This window comes from Budorcas taxicolor, chromosome 7, assembly GCF_023091745.1.
Source record: "Budorcas taxicolor isolate Tak-1 chromosome 7, Takin1.1, whole genome shotgun sequence".
Taxonomy (NCBI): Eukaryota; Metazoa; Chordata; class Mammalia; order Artiodactyla; family Bovidae; genus Budorcas; species Budorcas taxicolor.
In genome coordinates, this window is record NC_068916.1 from 69,774,274 (window position 1) to 69,791,934 (window position 17,661).

General features: G+C 39.5%; 1 protein-coding gene across 2 annotated transcripts in view; it reads right to left on the reverse strand.

Annotated features, from left to right (window-relative positions):
• Nucleotides 1-17,661, reverse strand: part of EBF1 (EBF transcription factor 1) — a 405,187-nt gene that overhangs the window by 103,267 nt on the left and 284,259 nt on the right. Inside the window, exon 9 of one of the 2 annotated variants that reach the window (XM_052642605.1) lies at nucleotides 3,488-3,621. In XM_052642605.1, the coding sequence (XP_052498565.1) occupies nucleotides 3,488-3,621 (134 nt within the window). The remainder of the gene's footprint in view (nucleotides 1-3,487; nucleotides 3,622-17,661) is intronic. The other variant, XM_052642604.1, reaches the window with a different exon arrangement.

Below are 17,661 nucleotides of genomic sequence, written 5' to 3' on the forward strand. Positions count from 1 at the left end.
TCATCAGAAAAGCAAAACAGTTCCAGAAAAACATCTATTTCTGCTTTGTTGACTATGCCAAAGCCTTTGACTGTGTAGATCACAGTAAACTGTGAAAAATTCTGAAAGAGATAGGAATACCAGACCACCCGACCTGCCTCTTGAGAAATCTGTATGCAGGTCAGGAAGCAACAGTTAGAACTGGACATGGAACAACAGACTGGTTCCACATAGGAAAAGGAGTACATCAAGGCTGTATATTGTCACCCCGCTTATTTAACTTCTATGCAGAGTACATCATGAGAAACGCTGGGCTGGGTGAAGCACAAGCTGGAATCAAGATTGCCGGGAGAAATCTCAATAACCTCAGATATGCAGATGACACCACCCTTATGGCAGAAAGTGAAGAAGAACTAAAAAGCTTCTTGATGAAAGTGAAAGTGGAGAGTGAAAAAGTTGGCTTAAAGCTCAATATTCAAAAAATGAAGATCATAGCATCTGGTCCCATCACTTCATGGGAAATAGATGGGGAAACAGTGGAAACAGTGGCTGACTTTATTTTGGGGGGGGCTCCAAAATCACTGCAGATGGTGACTGCAGCCATGAAATTTAAAGACACTTACTCCTTGGAAGGAAAGTTATGACCAATCTAGATAGCATATTGAAAAGCAGAGACATTACTTTGCCAACAAAAGTCCATCTACTCAAGGCTATGGTTTTTCCAGTAGTCATGTATGGATGTGAGAGTTGGACTGTGAAGAAAGCTGAGCACCAAAGAATTGATGCTTTTGAACTGTGGTGTTGGAGAAGACTCTTGAGAGTCCCTTGGACTGCAAGGAGATCCAACCAGTCCATTCTGAAGGAGATCAACCCTGGGATTTCTTTGGAGGAATGATGCTAAGGCTGAAACTCCAGTACTTTGGTCACCTCATGTGAAGAGTTGACTCATTGGAAAAAGACTCTGATGCTGGGAGGGATTAGGGGCAGGAGGAGAAGGGGATGACAGAGAATGAGATGGCTGGATGGCATCACCGACTCGATGTGAGTTTGAGTGAATCCTGGGAGTTGGTGATGGACAGGGAGGCCTGGCGTGCTGAGATTCATGGGGTTGCAAAGAACTGGATACGACTGAGCAACTGAACTGAACTGAAGTTAGAATTTAACCTCCCTTTTCTGTTCCCAAAAGAGGACAAGAAAGTAGGGGAACCAAGAGGAAACTGGGGCACCTGGACAAGGTGGAGGAACAAATCAATCATTTCCTGATGTGCACCACATCCAACATGGTATACCTGGCTTCAGACAGGCACAAGCTTATAAAGGAAGCATCATGCTAACCTCACTTACTCTCAGGGTCAAATATACTACTGATTTGAGCCCGCCACCTCTCAAGCTTCACTGTGGCTACTATGATCTGGATAAAAAAGTTCATGTTGTATTTACTCTTCCCTTCTCACAAGGTCCAGGACAAGCAACAGAATGAGAGATAGGAAGGGATGAAGACACAGCCTACGGGCCCCAGGGAAGTTTGTGTTTGTGAGCACCCCTGCCTCCAGCAGCAATGAAGACACCAACTTGCAAGCAACATACACCAAGTACATGGAGCTTCTAATTTTACAACCCAATGCTTCCAACAAAGAAGGGGTGCAGCGGCCAGGGGAGTGCAGTTCACCTCATGTGCGACATGTTCCAACTTGGACAACAATCAGTTTGGTGGACAGGGAAGTTCATCCCTGATTCAACTCAATGGGAGCCTTGATCCTCTGAGCAAGCGTTTGCTGCTTGTCACCCATGTGGGAAATATAAATGCAGTGGCAGCACGGGCTGGCAAGGGGCTTGCCAGAGTGGGTTCTTGGCAGTGAGATATGTACACAGTCAGCACAGTCTTAACTTTCTGCTTATCTCTGGGGCCCCTCTAAAGAAAAAACACAATACAAATATCTGGATGAGCTAAACAATGGGAAAACAACCAGGAATGGAGACAGAAAACCTGAGTTACAGCTCCAGTACTGCTACTGAGTCCTCTGTATGGCTACATACCTATCACTAACACTCCCAGGGCTCTGGATGGCTGCTTTTGGGTTATATAGTTAAATATATATAATTATCATATTATATAAAATATAATTATATTTTTACATATTATATATGTATAATATATATGTATGTATGTGTGTATATATATATATATATATGTTGCCGTTTAGTCACTAAGTTGAGTCCAACTCTTTTACGACCCCATGGACTGTAACTTGCCAGGCTTCTCTGTCCATGGGATTTCCCAGGCAAGAATATACTGGAATGTGTTGCCATTTCCTCCTCCAGAGGATCTTCCTGACCAACTCAGGGATCAAACTCACATCTCTTGCAAATTTTCTCCATTGGTAGGCAGATTCTTTACCATTGAGCCACCAGGGAAGCATATATATATATATATATATATATATATATATATATATATATATGCTTAGACTCTTTCTCTCACTATATATATAAGTCTAAGCCTCAGTATCCTTATCAAGAAAAGATACATACTAACAGTATTTACTTTGTGGTGTAAAGGGAAGATTAAGATGATCTGTGTCAAGGGCTCAACACAGTGCCTAGTGTATAGTAAGTCTCAACAAAGTTCCATCATCCTTTGACCACTTGTAAAGTGTGTAAGATATAAGTGAACTCAATGGTCTCTTGCAGCCCTCACACTATTTTTATTCTAAACTTTGGAGAGATAAAAGAAAACAGGCTCTGGGCATGCTGGCTAAGAAATCAAGTTTCAGTATTCAGAAAGCAAAGGCAAGTGTGCCATGCCTTCTACAGAATGGTGATACTCATGTTTTGTAATTTGAGATAACATTGATTACTGCGAGGCAAGTCAACTGGCAAATTAAAATAATGATCACAATGCTTGGAAAGTACTGCAAAATCAGAGCATAGTCATTTTCATATGATTGAAGATCCATATTGAGATGCTTGGGATGTTATAAATTCCTAGGGCAGGAAAGAGGCCTGAGTTAGTCTAGGTTCTCCTGGAAAACCACTCACTCTTTGATGAAGAGTCATTGAGTAAGTCAAGAACCACCTATACCTAGATTATTACTGTCCCATGAATGGTGATCGTTAAAGACGGATGTATATTTGTAGACTCCATCTGCAAGTGTTCACAAATCACTACCTTGTTACAGGGCTTTGCCTATATATATATATTTGTGAATGTGTGCCTCCTTTCCAATTCCCAATACACAATAGGACCTCTACACCATGGCCTGCCCATGAGGACAATGACGAAACTCTCCTGGGGCTGTTGGACCAGTGGGTGGAAGGCATTCCAGCAGAAAGTGATGTCTCCTGGTAAACCCAACCCATCTTTCCTAGTTTCCAGAGTTCTGCAGACTAGAGCTGGCCCACCCAGACTGGCACCACAAAATTCTACACACTCTATTAGAAATTCAAGTGTAGACAGTATCTTCAACTAGACCAAGCTATTAGATATTAATGCTCAGACAACACCTACCTCACTCCAGACCAGCATGGTACCGAATATGACCTGTAACCCATCAAAGAAATTGTCCCCTATGATGATCACAGTCGCACCTCCTGTCGTCCATCCTTCACTCGGGCTGATGGCTTTGATACAGGGAGTAGCTGCTTTTCAACACACATGAAAAAGAGAAGGAGTCTGCTGTTAGAACCAAACTTTAATGATGGGAGACTTGAGAAAAAGAAAAAAAAAATCTTTTATCTTTTTACGAACAGAAAGTCCCTCAAGATCTCAGCCATTTCCTAGTCATGTTAGGACCTGAAACTTCATGGTGCAATTTCAGTTTTTAAAAGCATTTATTTTCTTTGTTTCTATTAAGATACAGATATTTTTACCCAAATCTTTTTCAAACCTGAAATCTTATGAAATAAAACATAGAAGTAAAATTTTTTTTATGAAATGCTTAAGATATTTTTTCATGGGTGACATTTTGGAATATACTAGAAACCTTATAGAATTGCTTAATAATTAAATATATCTCCTAAACAGAAAACTCATAGATTTTTAGATAAACATTCATGTCCAATGGGAAGGGAAGAAAGAGAGGAGACTGGAACAGAACACCATTCTTGTTCCATGCCTTCTGTCTGTACCACTAGTGGAGCAATATTCCTGAATAAAAACCATTACATCTTTTGCAATAAATGTCATGGATCCCATTTTATAGACACAAAGTATGCAGGTCATTCAGGGTGAATTATGTAACCAAATGGCTGAGTCAGGGCTGAACCACAGAAAGTCCCATGACCTTTGCTTGGTTGTCATTCCCAGGCATAAAACCCAAGAACTGGCTTTTTCAAAACTTCCTATATCCTTTCTTTCCATTATAAATGGTCCTTGGAGATGGGAAATAATTTGTAAATACTGTGATTCCAGACTGGACGTGGTTTGCCCGATGAGCATGGCATGCTTTCAACAGAATTACTGGGCATAAAAGAAATCTCTCAGGGAGTACTTTCGTGCCACTGAGAATTGCTAGCTCCACAATGCCATGCTGCTATTTCATGATCACTTTTATGAGCAAGAACCAAGCAAAATTCTAAAGCAAAGGGGATACTGTGTCAGGAGAGAAAATGAGACCCTCTTCTTTAATAAAAAGTGTATTAAGTACTTTAGACTGACTTTCCAAGCACTGAAACCAATGAGAGCACCAGTTAATTTTAACAGGAAAAAAAACTGGCAAAAAATTTCTGGACTTTGTCAAACTTGGCAAAATGTCACGCTTCAACTTTTGCAAGAAGAAAAGAAAATATGAAGCCCAGCCCTAAGGGACCATGGCTCACGTGCCACCATACAAACAAGTAGAATGGGTTTGATTTTGAGTCAAATTAATCTTATAAAAATTGTACAGAGAAATTTGGAAATATCCAAACTAAACATTTCATGTTGGCTGAACTCATAGCAGTGCATTTACAACTAACACTGGGCAGTCCAGATGCCTTTTCTCTCCTCCACTTTCTCCCAAAAACAAAATAATTAATCAAGGAAATGTAAATGATTCATGGCTTGAAAATTCTTGTTCAATTTTTAACACTCATAAAGGTTGTGGATCAATGTTCCACAGACATAGGACTTTTTCATAAAATTTTCCCTTGAAAGTAACCATGTTCAAATGCATGATTGAGTACTCCCAAACCAATGGTAGAACATGATGCATGATCCCAAGCAATTTATAAGAGAAATAAACTACATTTAGCAACTATATAAAATTCTTAAAATATAAACAGTTTGGACACATTCTAGTCAATGTCTCAAAATCTTAATTCTTAACTCCTAACTCAGTATTTAGTTGCTAGAGTAGAATAGAAAAGGTATAACTATATCCTTAGATACTTCTGAGAAGAATAGAACATTAGTTTTACTAAACTGGTCCTGAAAGAGTCTCTCTGATGGCAAAGTGTGGAATTCAACGGTATCATTAAATGCTGACTCTGTGATTGCCCTCATTAACCAAAAAATAATCTTGGTGCTTATTACCTGTATTAGTTTAAGAATTTCTTCTGAGTTTTAACATTTTATTTGATTTGATTCACATAAGCATGTTCTTTTAGTTAAGTATGGGAGCCTCCAGGCTTTCTCATCATTGCATAAAAGGTGGTATCTGGGCATGTTAGTGTATCTTTGAGAGTCTCTCTTACAGGCAAAGAAGTTATAATAGCATATGGCCAAGAACTGCAGATTTTAGACTTGCACCAGCTTTCTTTTTTCCATTTGCTATTGTAGGATAAAGAAGGCATGTAATTACACATATGTATATATTTATGTATAGATATAAGTACATATACGTATATATCTATGTGATGTAAGTACATATATGTATAGATGGTGTGCATATACATTCCAACATTTCCTAAGGAATCTAACAATGTTTTCAACCATTCAGAAACAAAGTTATAGGCCAACTAGTTGGAGCTAAATGAGCATCAAGTTAGTAGAGAAAAACTGGTGAAGAAACAATATACGATACCATCTTCTTAGTTTTTTGGGAGGGGAAAAAAAGGCTTGGAGGAAGTACTACAGGAAAAAAGAGGCATCCCTGGGTCCATCCTACCCTTGTATTCAATACAATCCACTATCCCTGTTGAGGGACTAGGTGCTAATCTCAGAACAAGTCAGTCAGGCATCTCTTTATAAGCTGAGACCTCAAAGTTTTCCAGGTATATGTCTCCTGTACACCTATGTCATAGCTGTCTTAAGAGGAGTTGTTTGGGAAGCTGCCCTACTGGGAAGATTGGAAAATCTGTAAAAGGAATCCTGGGCTGACCCACTGAGAGAGAGGGCTAAGGAAGCGATGTTACTAGCATTTAGTAACCTGAAGTCAAGAATGCTAAGTATTCAGTAAGACATAAGAGAGTTCCCCAAACAAAAAACCCTAAAAATGTCAACAAAGCAAGGTAGAAGACACTGTGACTAGCTAAATGGATCAGGCTCAAGAGCAGCTGTTAAGAACTCACAGATACACACCAGCCAAGGCAAGAAACACGAGTGAACACAGCAGCCCAGGGTCTCAGAGCAAGCATGACATGGCTGGCTGCTGACACCAAATTGGGGAGGCTCCAGCCATTGGTATCCCCACACAGATGCAGTCCCTGGGTGAGCAGGTCTTCTGATTTTTCAAAAGGAACCAAGAGCCCAGATTTTTATGTGAAATTTCCCAGTCTTCAAATGCTGGCAACTAATTCATTTTTTTAATGTGTAGGCCAAACAAAATGTTTATGGATTTAAATTTAACTCATAGGTTGCCATCTTACATTTTTACCCTAGTCACAAACTTGCCAGACTAAAAGCAGCCCAGAAATACTTTCAGTTGTGCCTAAAACTACAGGTACCCAAATGTTCACTGCAGTATTAATTGTGAAAAGCTTAAGTCTAAGTGTCCCCTGAATAAGGGAGTGATTAAATAAATCATGATATATCCATATACAGGATATGTCAAGGGTCATTAGAACAGATGAAAAAATTTCTATAAACTGACATGGAAAGATATCAAAATATGTATGTAAAAAAAAACAACACAAAAAACAATTTGTAGCTTAATGAATAGTGTGATTCTATTAATCATAAAATGATATATATATGCTTATAGGCATGAGCGTGTGTAGTTATGTGTGAACAGGTGTGACAGACAAAAGTCTGGAAGGATGTTTAACTATCCCCAGTGGGTCTATATGAAAAATGAAGGTGACTAGAGAAGAGAGACTCTATTAAATTTTACTCTATAGATAGCTGTATGGTTTGAATTTTTCAATGAGCAGCTTCTAAGGTAGTATGTTTTAATTTTTTAAAATGTAATAGAATGGCTGTGATCTAAAAGTCTACAGGCAACAAATGCTGGAGAGGGTGTGGAGAAAAGGGAACCCTCTTACACTGTTGGTGGGAATGCAAACTAGTACAGCCACTATGGAGAACAGTGTGCAGATTCCTTAAAAAACTGGAAATAGAACTGCCATACGACCCAGTAATCCCACTGCTGGGCATACACACTGAGGAAACCAGAATTGAAAGAGACACGTGGACCCCAGTGTTCATCGCAGCACTGTTTATAATAGCCAGGACATGGAAGCAACCTAGATGTCCATCAGCAGACGAATGGATAAGAAAGCTGTGGTACGTATATACAATGGAGTATTACTCAGCCATTAAAAAGAATACATTTGAATTAGTTCTAATGAGGTGGATGAAACTGGAGCCGATTATACAGAGTGAAGTAAGCCAGAAAGAAAAATACCAATACAGTATACTAACACATATATATGGAATTTAGAAAGATGGTAATGATAACCCTGTATGCGAGACAGCAAAAAAGACACAGATGTATAGAACAGTCTTTTGGACTCTGTGGGAGAGGGAGAGGGTGGGATGATTTGGGAGAATGGCATTGAAACATATATAATATCATATAAGAAACGAATCGCCAGTGTAGGTTTGATACAGGATACAGGATGCTTGGGGGCTGGTGCACTGGGATGACCCAGAGAGATGGTATGGGGAGGGAGGTGGGAAGGGGGTTCAGAATTGGGAACACATGTACACCCGTGGCAGATTCATGCTGATGTATGGCAAAACCAATACAGTATTGTAAAGTAAAATAAAGTAAAAAGTAATAATAAATAAATAATAAAAAAGAAAATTTAATTTAAAAAAAAGAAAAAAAGTAACAGTAGAGCATTTAATTCTGTGAAAGATAAAAGCTGTAGGCTTTAGAATAAACTGATACTAATTTTTTTAAAGCCCAGATGTACTGACTAACAGACCCTGAGCCTTCGTCCGCCCCTTCTTCTCTTTGAGAAAGCTCAGAGGACATCTGCAGCAGCCATGGACCTGTTTTTCCTTCATTCAGGATATCCAGAGAGATCCAGAAGAATGACAGTTCATAATAATCACAGTGGATGCATTCAGAGAAATCTGAAGGTGAAAAGTCTCATGAAAGAGTTCAACTCAACCCAGGAGTACAAGAATCAACACAATTCTATCTCGAAGGAAATATTCTGGAATAGAGGAGAGGGGTGGATTTGAATACAAAACCACTTTTACTGACCAAATCTTGATTTAATTAATTAAAGACTCTTCCTTCCTCACCAATAAATTTTGCACACTCTGGGTATCCACAAGGACACTAAGCCAATTCCTGCTTCTAAATCTCATTAAAAATATAAGTCTGGGTTGGTTTTTTTTTTTCCCCCAAACCTCTCCTCCCACCCCCAACAGCCACCCAAGTAAAGGAGATTTTCCTTCCTTCAAACTATGACAATAACATGATTACACTACCACAGTTTAGCATAATGGCTCTGAAATGCTCGTGGCACATTGCAGAGTTAAAGTGGAAATTATTAGGTAGCTCTTCTTTGTTATAATAATGATCACTCCACAAATAAAAGCTCTTCTCCCAAAGGTACTGCAAGGCACAAAATGCTAATTCTGAAGATTATGTGTGTGCTTTTATTAAATATTACTATGCCCTGCCTGTCTGAGGGCTTCTCTGCTCTGATTGTTTTATGAGTACCATGTTAATGTCATTCCCATCTTACCAGCAGCAGGCACACATTTTAGCGTTTGTATGAGAGTTGATCAAAGGCCACGTGCTGGGGGAATTGCTGAGAAAACACGGACAAGCGATAAAAATCTAACAGATTAATTGGTTTAAATTTCATTTCAGGGTGTTGAACTTTGGCTCAGGACTCTAATACTACACCGTGAGTCAGGGCCTAATTACCAGATTTCCAATTTGTTTCTGAACAATGGTTGTGGTGAGAAGGAAAAGAGAGGGAAGAATGAGAAGGAAAAAAAAAAATGAAAAAAAGAAATCATTCAGGCTCCAGTACATATTTAACAACTAATGTTCTGTGTGCAGACAATTGCACCAGGGGACATTTGTGCTCACCTGCTCTACTTGCAGAGCATTTATATTTCCTTTCAGTAGCCACAGAAGGCAGAAGAAATCATGGATGGCCTCAGCAGTTTCAAATTTTCTGACTTACAGAATCAGTATTATAAGATTCTAATGCCTGCTCACCCACACTAGAAGTATCAGGCTCTTTATTAGCAGGTAAATTTATAAGCTGGATCGCCCCTCAGCCTCCAATAGAAATGATCTATTTCACTGATAGAAAGTCAGGGCCAGGAAAACCATGTTTACCTCAGGGTTTATGGGTGGCCTTGGGAATAAGGGTTAATTGAGCTCAGAGGTGCCTGCCCATTGAGGTGAATTAGTGGTGTGTGCAGCTATCAACAGGGGCCTGGGGCTGCTCTTATTTTTGCCTCTGAAATCTCTTTGTACCGTGATCAATACCTCTCTTGTTTGGGGTAGCCGAACAGATGACCTGGGCGCAGCATTTACCATCGCTTCTCCCTAAAATGAGGCGTTTGCAACAGTTGATGTCTCATTATAATGAAGTCTCATTAGAGATGTGTTGTTTGGTTCTTTTCTCCATCCCTGTATTTAAATACCACTGGCAAACAACACTTAGTTGGTAAAAAGTACAAATCCAGAAAAGTTCTAAACTCATTTAAATCTCAAAATAAAATTCCATTGAAGGTTATTTTCCATTTCTTTTGTGTATGGTATATTCAAAAATGGAAGCCCTCTTTTTCCAGCATTCTGTTCTGTTATCTAGAACTCTCTACTACTGATGAACATTTCTACAGAGCAGATACCGATGCTTACAATGCAGGTGAAGATGCTAGCACCAACCCTTAATGGCCTCTGAGTAAAGATAGCAAGATGCAATTATGTTAGGTTGATTTTAACATTCAGGGTATTATAGCATCTGAAAATGGGCCAGAGCTCCAGCTGTTCAAATTCCACATTTACCACTAAGTGTGACCTTGAAGCAGTCACTTACCCTATCTATTCTCATCCATTCTAAGCAGCAGTGGTACCACCTCACAGACTCCTGGGAAAATGCAGCAAGTGCCTGCTTGGGTTTTGCTGTTTTACTATGTTCCAGGCACATAGGATTCTAGTTGCTAATATATTAGTTACTGTCATCATCAGTTCCCCACTAACCAGTTTATTTTCTAGAATACATCATAGTCTCACCATCACAGATCATATAATGTAATATAAAACTTTCCTAGGAACTTTCAACCCAGTGACTTGCTAACATAGCTAAGTTTACTGAGGAGGTGGATTTGGCATCAGTACTTACAAACTAGAATGTTTATTCCTAAGGTTCTCATTTGCCTGGAATGAAGATTAATGGCAATCTTTTCAGAAATGAGGAATTAACTTTAATGTTATTATCCCAAATTCTTGAGACTTGGCAGAAAATGTTGCGAAACCCATGAGCTCAGCTCCTTTCTGCGGGACACTTGTGACCTCATAAAATCTCAAGCCTTTTTCTCCCTTGTACCTACTTGATTTTGGTGAGGTTATGCTTGGGCGTAAGACGGTTCCAGAGATGGGGACACAAGGTACTCCCACTTGGACTCAGTGAACAGATTATCTGCCCTTCCTGTTTAATTGGACTATTGTTTTGCTGGGTTTTCCTTTTAAGTGAAATGATGACTTTCCTGACAGCTCACAGCTCAGCAGCAGCAGCACCTGCATTCTTTGATCTGGACAACCGGTAGCTGCTAGCCAGGGAGGAAGGCAAATGGAGGGTTTGACCCAAATGGGAAGCCTGGCCCTGTGAATTTTCACCATGTACAGGAAGCGAATCTATTCTAAGTTCAGCCCCTCTCCAAGTGGAAGCCTTAGACACCAGTAGCAGTTATAATGCCTGACCTGAACCCTGGCACCAGGGGGTACAAACTTCACTTTCATAACCTCACCACAGACTCCTAGTTAATAAACAGATATACACATTTGACGTTCTCTCACTCAAGATGGACCATTCTTTGTAACACTTATTAACTTGAGTAACCAAATTTATTTCTGCCTTTTATTTTCTTTAGCAATTGCTTTATGCACTTAAGTATATTATTATTAGGGTTTTTATTTGGTTTTGTTTTGTTATTGGTCTGCATTGACTGCCCCATCCACTAGCATATCTATATATTACTTGGCAAAGAATCATATACTATATATACAAAAAAGCCTCCCTCCTTCTGTGTCCCCCACCCTCCACCGTGTGTACTTGTATGTGACTGTCATTTTGAAGAGAAATGTAACCTATGGTATAGATATTTCTCAACACCAGATGCAATTAAATCTATTAAATATTAAATGAGGAGATCAAGTACTTCAAGAGTTTTTCATTCTTTTTTCCAAAGTGACTTCTTTCAGCAAGAAAGCCCTTTGCTTTGACAACATTAATGGCTCTCCCAGAAAACAAGTAAAGATTCATAGTCACTAGATGGAAACGTAGATCCAGTACCTATCTGTATCAACGCACAGTTAACCTAGAGGGGTCATCTAGGGGTATTTAAACTTAGTGGAAGAACTAAGTTCCAAACTATGCATATGCTGACTACAAAGCAAGCCCAAATTATATCCACTTCCTGTTTGTTTTGCAGATTTCTTTTTCTATTCTGACCTTAAAAAATTGCTCAAAAATCAGTGGGCACAGATCTGAACAAGGGAAGGACAGAAATCCTGGTGGAACAATTGTAGTCCAAACATTCTAAGACAAGCATGTTTGGATTTCTGAGTTTGTCTATTTGTGATCCAGAACTCTGTGCAAGTTCACTACACAGGGTTATTTAACAACTGAGCAGTGAAAAATCTTGACATTTTGATGTACCTGTAACTTCTAAATTGCACCTGAAAGATTTGCTGAAGGCTTTTTGATTTAATGACACACAACACAGCATTGTTTCATAATATGCAAAAATTGTTTGTTAAAAACACTTCGGAAGCTCAGAATTTCATAACTCAAAGAGGTAAGAATATACTGCTTCCCACCTCAAGTTTGATCTGCCAAATCCAAAATTAAAATGTACAAAATATTAATCCTAGAGGAGCTCATAGTAAATAATGACATCAGTTTTTCTTTTTTGTTGTTGTTCGATGATTGTCAGCAACCCCTTTGCAACAGACAAAAATAATCATGGAGGGTGAGAGAACCCTCAAAATAAATAATTCATGGATCCAATTGTGATATTTGTTGCAACAATAGTAAATTCACTTGCCTCTGATTATACAGTAAGTAAATAACTCTTTTCTTCCTGACAAGGAGAACTTTCACGCACAAAATTATTTTTAGCCCAATTCTCCTTATTATCCTACTATACGAAGTTCTAGATGTGAAAGTCATGGAAGAAAGGAAAATGAAAATAACTTTCCAAAAATGGACACCCAATATTGTGAAAAGAGGAAACAATTTTCAGGATAAAAAAAAAATGTCGCTGCTTCTTCATGGAATCCTCAAGTCTTTATTTGCAAGCAATCTCTCTGGGTCTGGAAAATCATAAAGTCAAATATGAGCAAGTCTAGTGGAAAATCTGTGACGCTAATCTTGGCTAGAGCCGTATTTTTAACAGGCCTTGAATGTGTGTGCCGGATTACCCAGATGGTCATACAGGAATCAGCCTGATAGGATTAAACCTTTATACTGAACTCTGCTCCATCTGTTCTCCAAGGTTTGCCTTTCCTTATCTGAATATGAATTTTTAGCCTCCTTGTGTCTGGGAGTCAGACTAAATTCAGCATTCAAAGCAGAGATGTGTGCAGATAATTTACATTTCACTAGTTAATCTGAGTTGATATCAGCTTGGTCTTTTTCTAGCAAACATTTTTGTAAAGAATTTTTCTAAGAAGGAATTTAAAAGTATGGAGAATCCACGTTCTTTGTTAGAAGGCTTTTCTCCTCCCATTGAACTCTAGGACTCACTCCATTCACTGTTCTAATAGGGGTTTACACTGACGTTTGCACATAAAGACAGAAAAGGAAGACCTGTGTCCTCTCTCTAGATCTGACTATAAGAAGAGATGACATATAATTCCGACTGGATGAATGATCCAAGGAGACTATATTCGTGTATATTTTGTTCTTTTTCTCCCCTTCAAGTATTAGTTGGTGTTCGATAAAATTATCTGCAACAGCTGTCTCTATCGTGTTCATTAGGTTTTCTAGGTTTTTATGGAGGCTTTCTCGGGGTGGAGGTTATAACTCAGCTTCATCTTCAGTGAAACAGGTTGATGTTTGTTTTGCCCTCCTGTGCCTCTATCCCTAGGAGCAGTTAAAGCAGTGAAGTTAAACTCATTTCTCAGCTGGAAAAGTTGGTTCTGGGCAAGTTGCAAGACAGAGACCAGTAAGTTGCCAAAGGGCCAGAGCCTGGTGGATGGTTTGGGGGTTTCCAACCCTGTAACAAAAGACAGGGGAGGCCTATGACTGCTGGGCTCAGTGAAGCAAACCAAGATACAAACGAATAAATAAGTGGCATGAAAGAAGGATCTTCTGGACTTCTACTTTGGGTCTGGTTTATGGCCACGTGGTCATTGGATGTGTTGGGTTTACACCTGTGATGGAACACAAGAGCCAGCAGCCTGTGGAACCCCAGGCCTGAGAAGAGAGGATCCCTCTAGCAGTCTAGTGGGGCTCCAGGGGTTGCCCACAGTCCCCTTGGTAATCCTAGTTTCTGGCTCTGCGCCATCACGAATGGCAGCAGCAAGCAGCTCATCAAAAATTTAGGCTTTTCCACACATACGTCTAGTTACTATATTTACACAGTACCCTTAACTGAACAGTCAGGGAGCAGAGAGCAGCAAAACTTCCCATTCAAGCTTAAGTAGACTTACACTTATTGACAAAACATCTTGTAGAACATATGTGTGGGGTTCCTTAAACTGACAAGAATTCTAGTCAGGTGATAAGGGGTGATCCCAATAAGTGATCCTAACTGATGAAATCCACTATAAGTAATCTCTTACAAAATAAACACACACACACGCACGCACACACACACACATACAGTCCCACTGTTGATTCTCTATATTTTATCCTAAACAAGGACACTGCACCAGATGTTCGATTCTGTTATTTAAATCTGTTTTGCCCCGTATGGTAGCCACTGGTCATAGCGGCTACTGAAATTTAATTTTTAATTAACGAAAATTAAATAAAAATTATTTTCTCTGTCATACCAGCCACATTGGCCAACAGCTCCATGTGACTAGCGATTATCACAGAGGACAGTACAGAAATAGAACCACCATCACAGGAAGTTCTATGGGACTGTGCTAATGTATAGTTCAAGTATAAATAATGAGCCAGTCATTGACAGGGAATAATCAGAGATAATCATTTATGGGGTGTCCTCCATATGCCACGAATTGTGCTAGGAACAATTAATCTCTAATCCTTCCAACAGTGATCACAAAAGCAAATGTTCACAGGGCCAGACAGGAAAGGAAATAAATAAAATGGGCTAGGGGCAACACAATGGAAGAGGTGGGGAGTGTGGGAAACTATAGAGTATCTCCCCCTTACCCAAAAGGGACACAACTTCCCAGTTTAACTTAATCATCGCCATCTGAGAATGTGGCAATACTACCTGCACGACCACCCCTTCTGAATATTAAGAGAATGGGCACATCCAGATTTTCATGTAAAACATCTCCATTTTTAATGGTAAAGCAACATATACATAGTTTCTTAAAGCACCATGCAAACCAAATCTAAATATGACTTCAAGCTGGATTCAACCATGATCTGATCTGTCAGTATGCAATATCTATGAATCCTTGGAGGGCCAATCATCTTTTAGTCATTAATCTCTGAAACTGCATGTCTAACACTGCCACCGACTCATCAAACAATAAACACCAGCCACAACCACTGTCAGTTCTGTCTCTGTTTGTTCAAGCTCTCTCCCAGAACAACACAGAAGTCCCCAACCATCCCCGCTCTGCTGTGCAAAAGATTTTCTATAAGCAGTTTGGGAGACAAGCTCTGTGTTCCTGAAGGATTTCTACCGTCATCACGCAAGACAGCATAGATAGTGACTTTTTAAGGAAACCATGTTTTGAATGTAAGCAGCATCTCAAAATCAACCTTGTCCAACCTTTAGCACTGCACAACTCTTGCTTTGTGCTTTTCAGAGGAGTACTGCTTACCTTTCCATGACCAAGGCTACTACTGCTAACATATTTCAGTGAACTTTTATTATTGGGAACCTTATCATTTTGAGCCAGTTTCCTCTCCTCCCTGACACATTCAGTGATGCTGCACTCCAGTGTTTGTTATAACACAGATGTTTCCGTGGTGATGATCCATGACATCACAAGCACTGGGATGTGTATCATCAAACTGATCCAGACAGAGGAGCAAAGGAGAGTGGGAACTCCACTTCCATTTGAACTCCACGTTGGACTGACCCAGCTTCCTCAAAAATTACTCTTTGGGGTCTGGGTTGTTCTATCTGGGCTGCAAAGAGCAAATACTCACTCTTGCTTGCTTGTGATTCATTTCTACTATCATATTATTAATTAGGTGCTAAGTCCTGTCTACATACCAAATCCCAAATTAACCTTCCTCTGACGTCCACTTTCAAAATGATACTGCCCTACTCAGAACCTCTCTGTGGTTTCCCCTTAGTGACTGGGGATCCCTACAGATCAAGTCCACCCTTAGGAGCCTAGCTGATTCTCCCCTCCCAACCTCATCCCCCACTTCTCCCAAACTGGAGGGAGTGCTCAGCAGCATGTGGATCACTGCCTCTGGAATTCAGGATGCCTCAGCTCACATGCCAGCTTCTTCACTTACCAGCCCGGGCAACTTACTTTTCTTAAACCTACCACTTTAATTGCGGATAATCCAGGAGCACTCACCTTGTGAGGTTTAAACGAGTTAAAGTGTACAGAGCTCAGCACAGTGAGACAGAATGAAGGGAAGAGGAAGACAGAAAGAAAACAGAGATGATGATGGCTGGCTCTCCAAATCCACTGTCTCCAAGCTCCTTCCACTAGGAAACCTCCTTTCTTCACTAGGAGGTTATACCATTCACTTCCACCCAAACAGTATTTTGCCAAAAGACTGGTCTTTTGTGGGAAGTTGTTTCTATCCCACTCTACAAACACTACCCCTTCAGTGAACTCCTTCATGTCTTTCCCATTCATTTGTCACTTATTGCATATTTTTCTTGAACTTTTACCTCTATACACATACGGAGGTGTGTGTACAGCTGGGCATGTGTATATGTATGCAAATCAACCCAACTATCAACACATCCATTGAAGGCAGGGACTTCATTCATTCATAAACTGGATGGGTCAGTACTCTGTACTTAACCAATACTTGACAATTAACTAGTAGTGTTATATTTTCAAGGGGTAGCCCATATATTATCTCAATTATTCTTAATATCAAGTGGTGGGCAAGGAGATGTTATTCTAAATTCCAGTTTACAAATGAGGTAACTGACTCTTGGGAACTCATTTGAACTTGAGACTTTGAGAATCCACAGTGGTCAATAAAGACAGATATTTAAAACACTCAAACTACCCTTCAATTTTGGGTATATTTGAAATTTCTGCTCAGTTTGGCTACAATACTCACTTCAATCATGTAAACATAGCCTAAGTCCCATAAAATCTTAGTTGTGAAATTCCTTATTCCCAAGACAGAGGGTGGGTATTTATTAACTTTACAGAATATTACTACTCTATTTCCAAGTAAAGTTATTTTTCCCTTAAGACTCAGCTCCACATATGAATTATAGTAAAATTTCTCTTTACCTTCTTCTGTTTCCAAGTTCAAAAAATGGCATCCTAATATAATACCACAGGTGCCAACTTAAACATAGGAACACTGGAAATACTGCCAGACTTCGAGGCTGCGAAGATTTTCTATTGTTGTAAGTTGGGCTGCTAAACACACAGAGTCCAAACATCGCATATAAGTGCTAGTACCACAAGAGCTTGTATTTTTAAAGTATAGCACAGTTTTCCTTAACTTTCATTTTCAACCTGGACATTATCCATTTCAACGGTGTTCATTATAGGATTTTGCATACACAATGATAAAAGTTTACAGATTAAATAGGTTACCCTAAAATGGTAACCTATTACCGTTAGATTCTCCAACTTTTTTTTTTGAGCAACAGACTGGATTCCACAGGCATTAGCTAACTAAACCAAGGAGAGTTTCTAGGATCTTGCCAGAGTTGAAAGGTAGAGGAATCTGAGGTTTGACTTTATAGATTTGTTGCACAAAATTGTTACTGGAAGAACACAGCTGGTTTGGTGATTCAGCCAGGAGATTTTA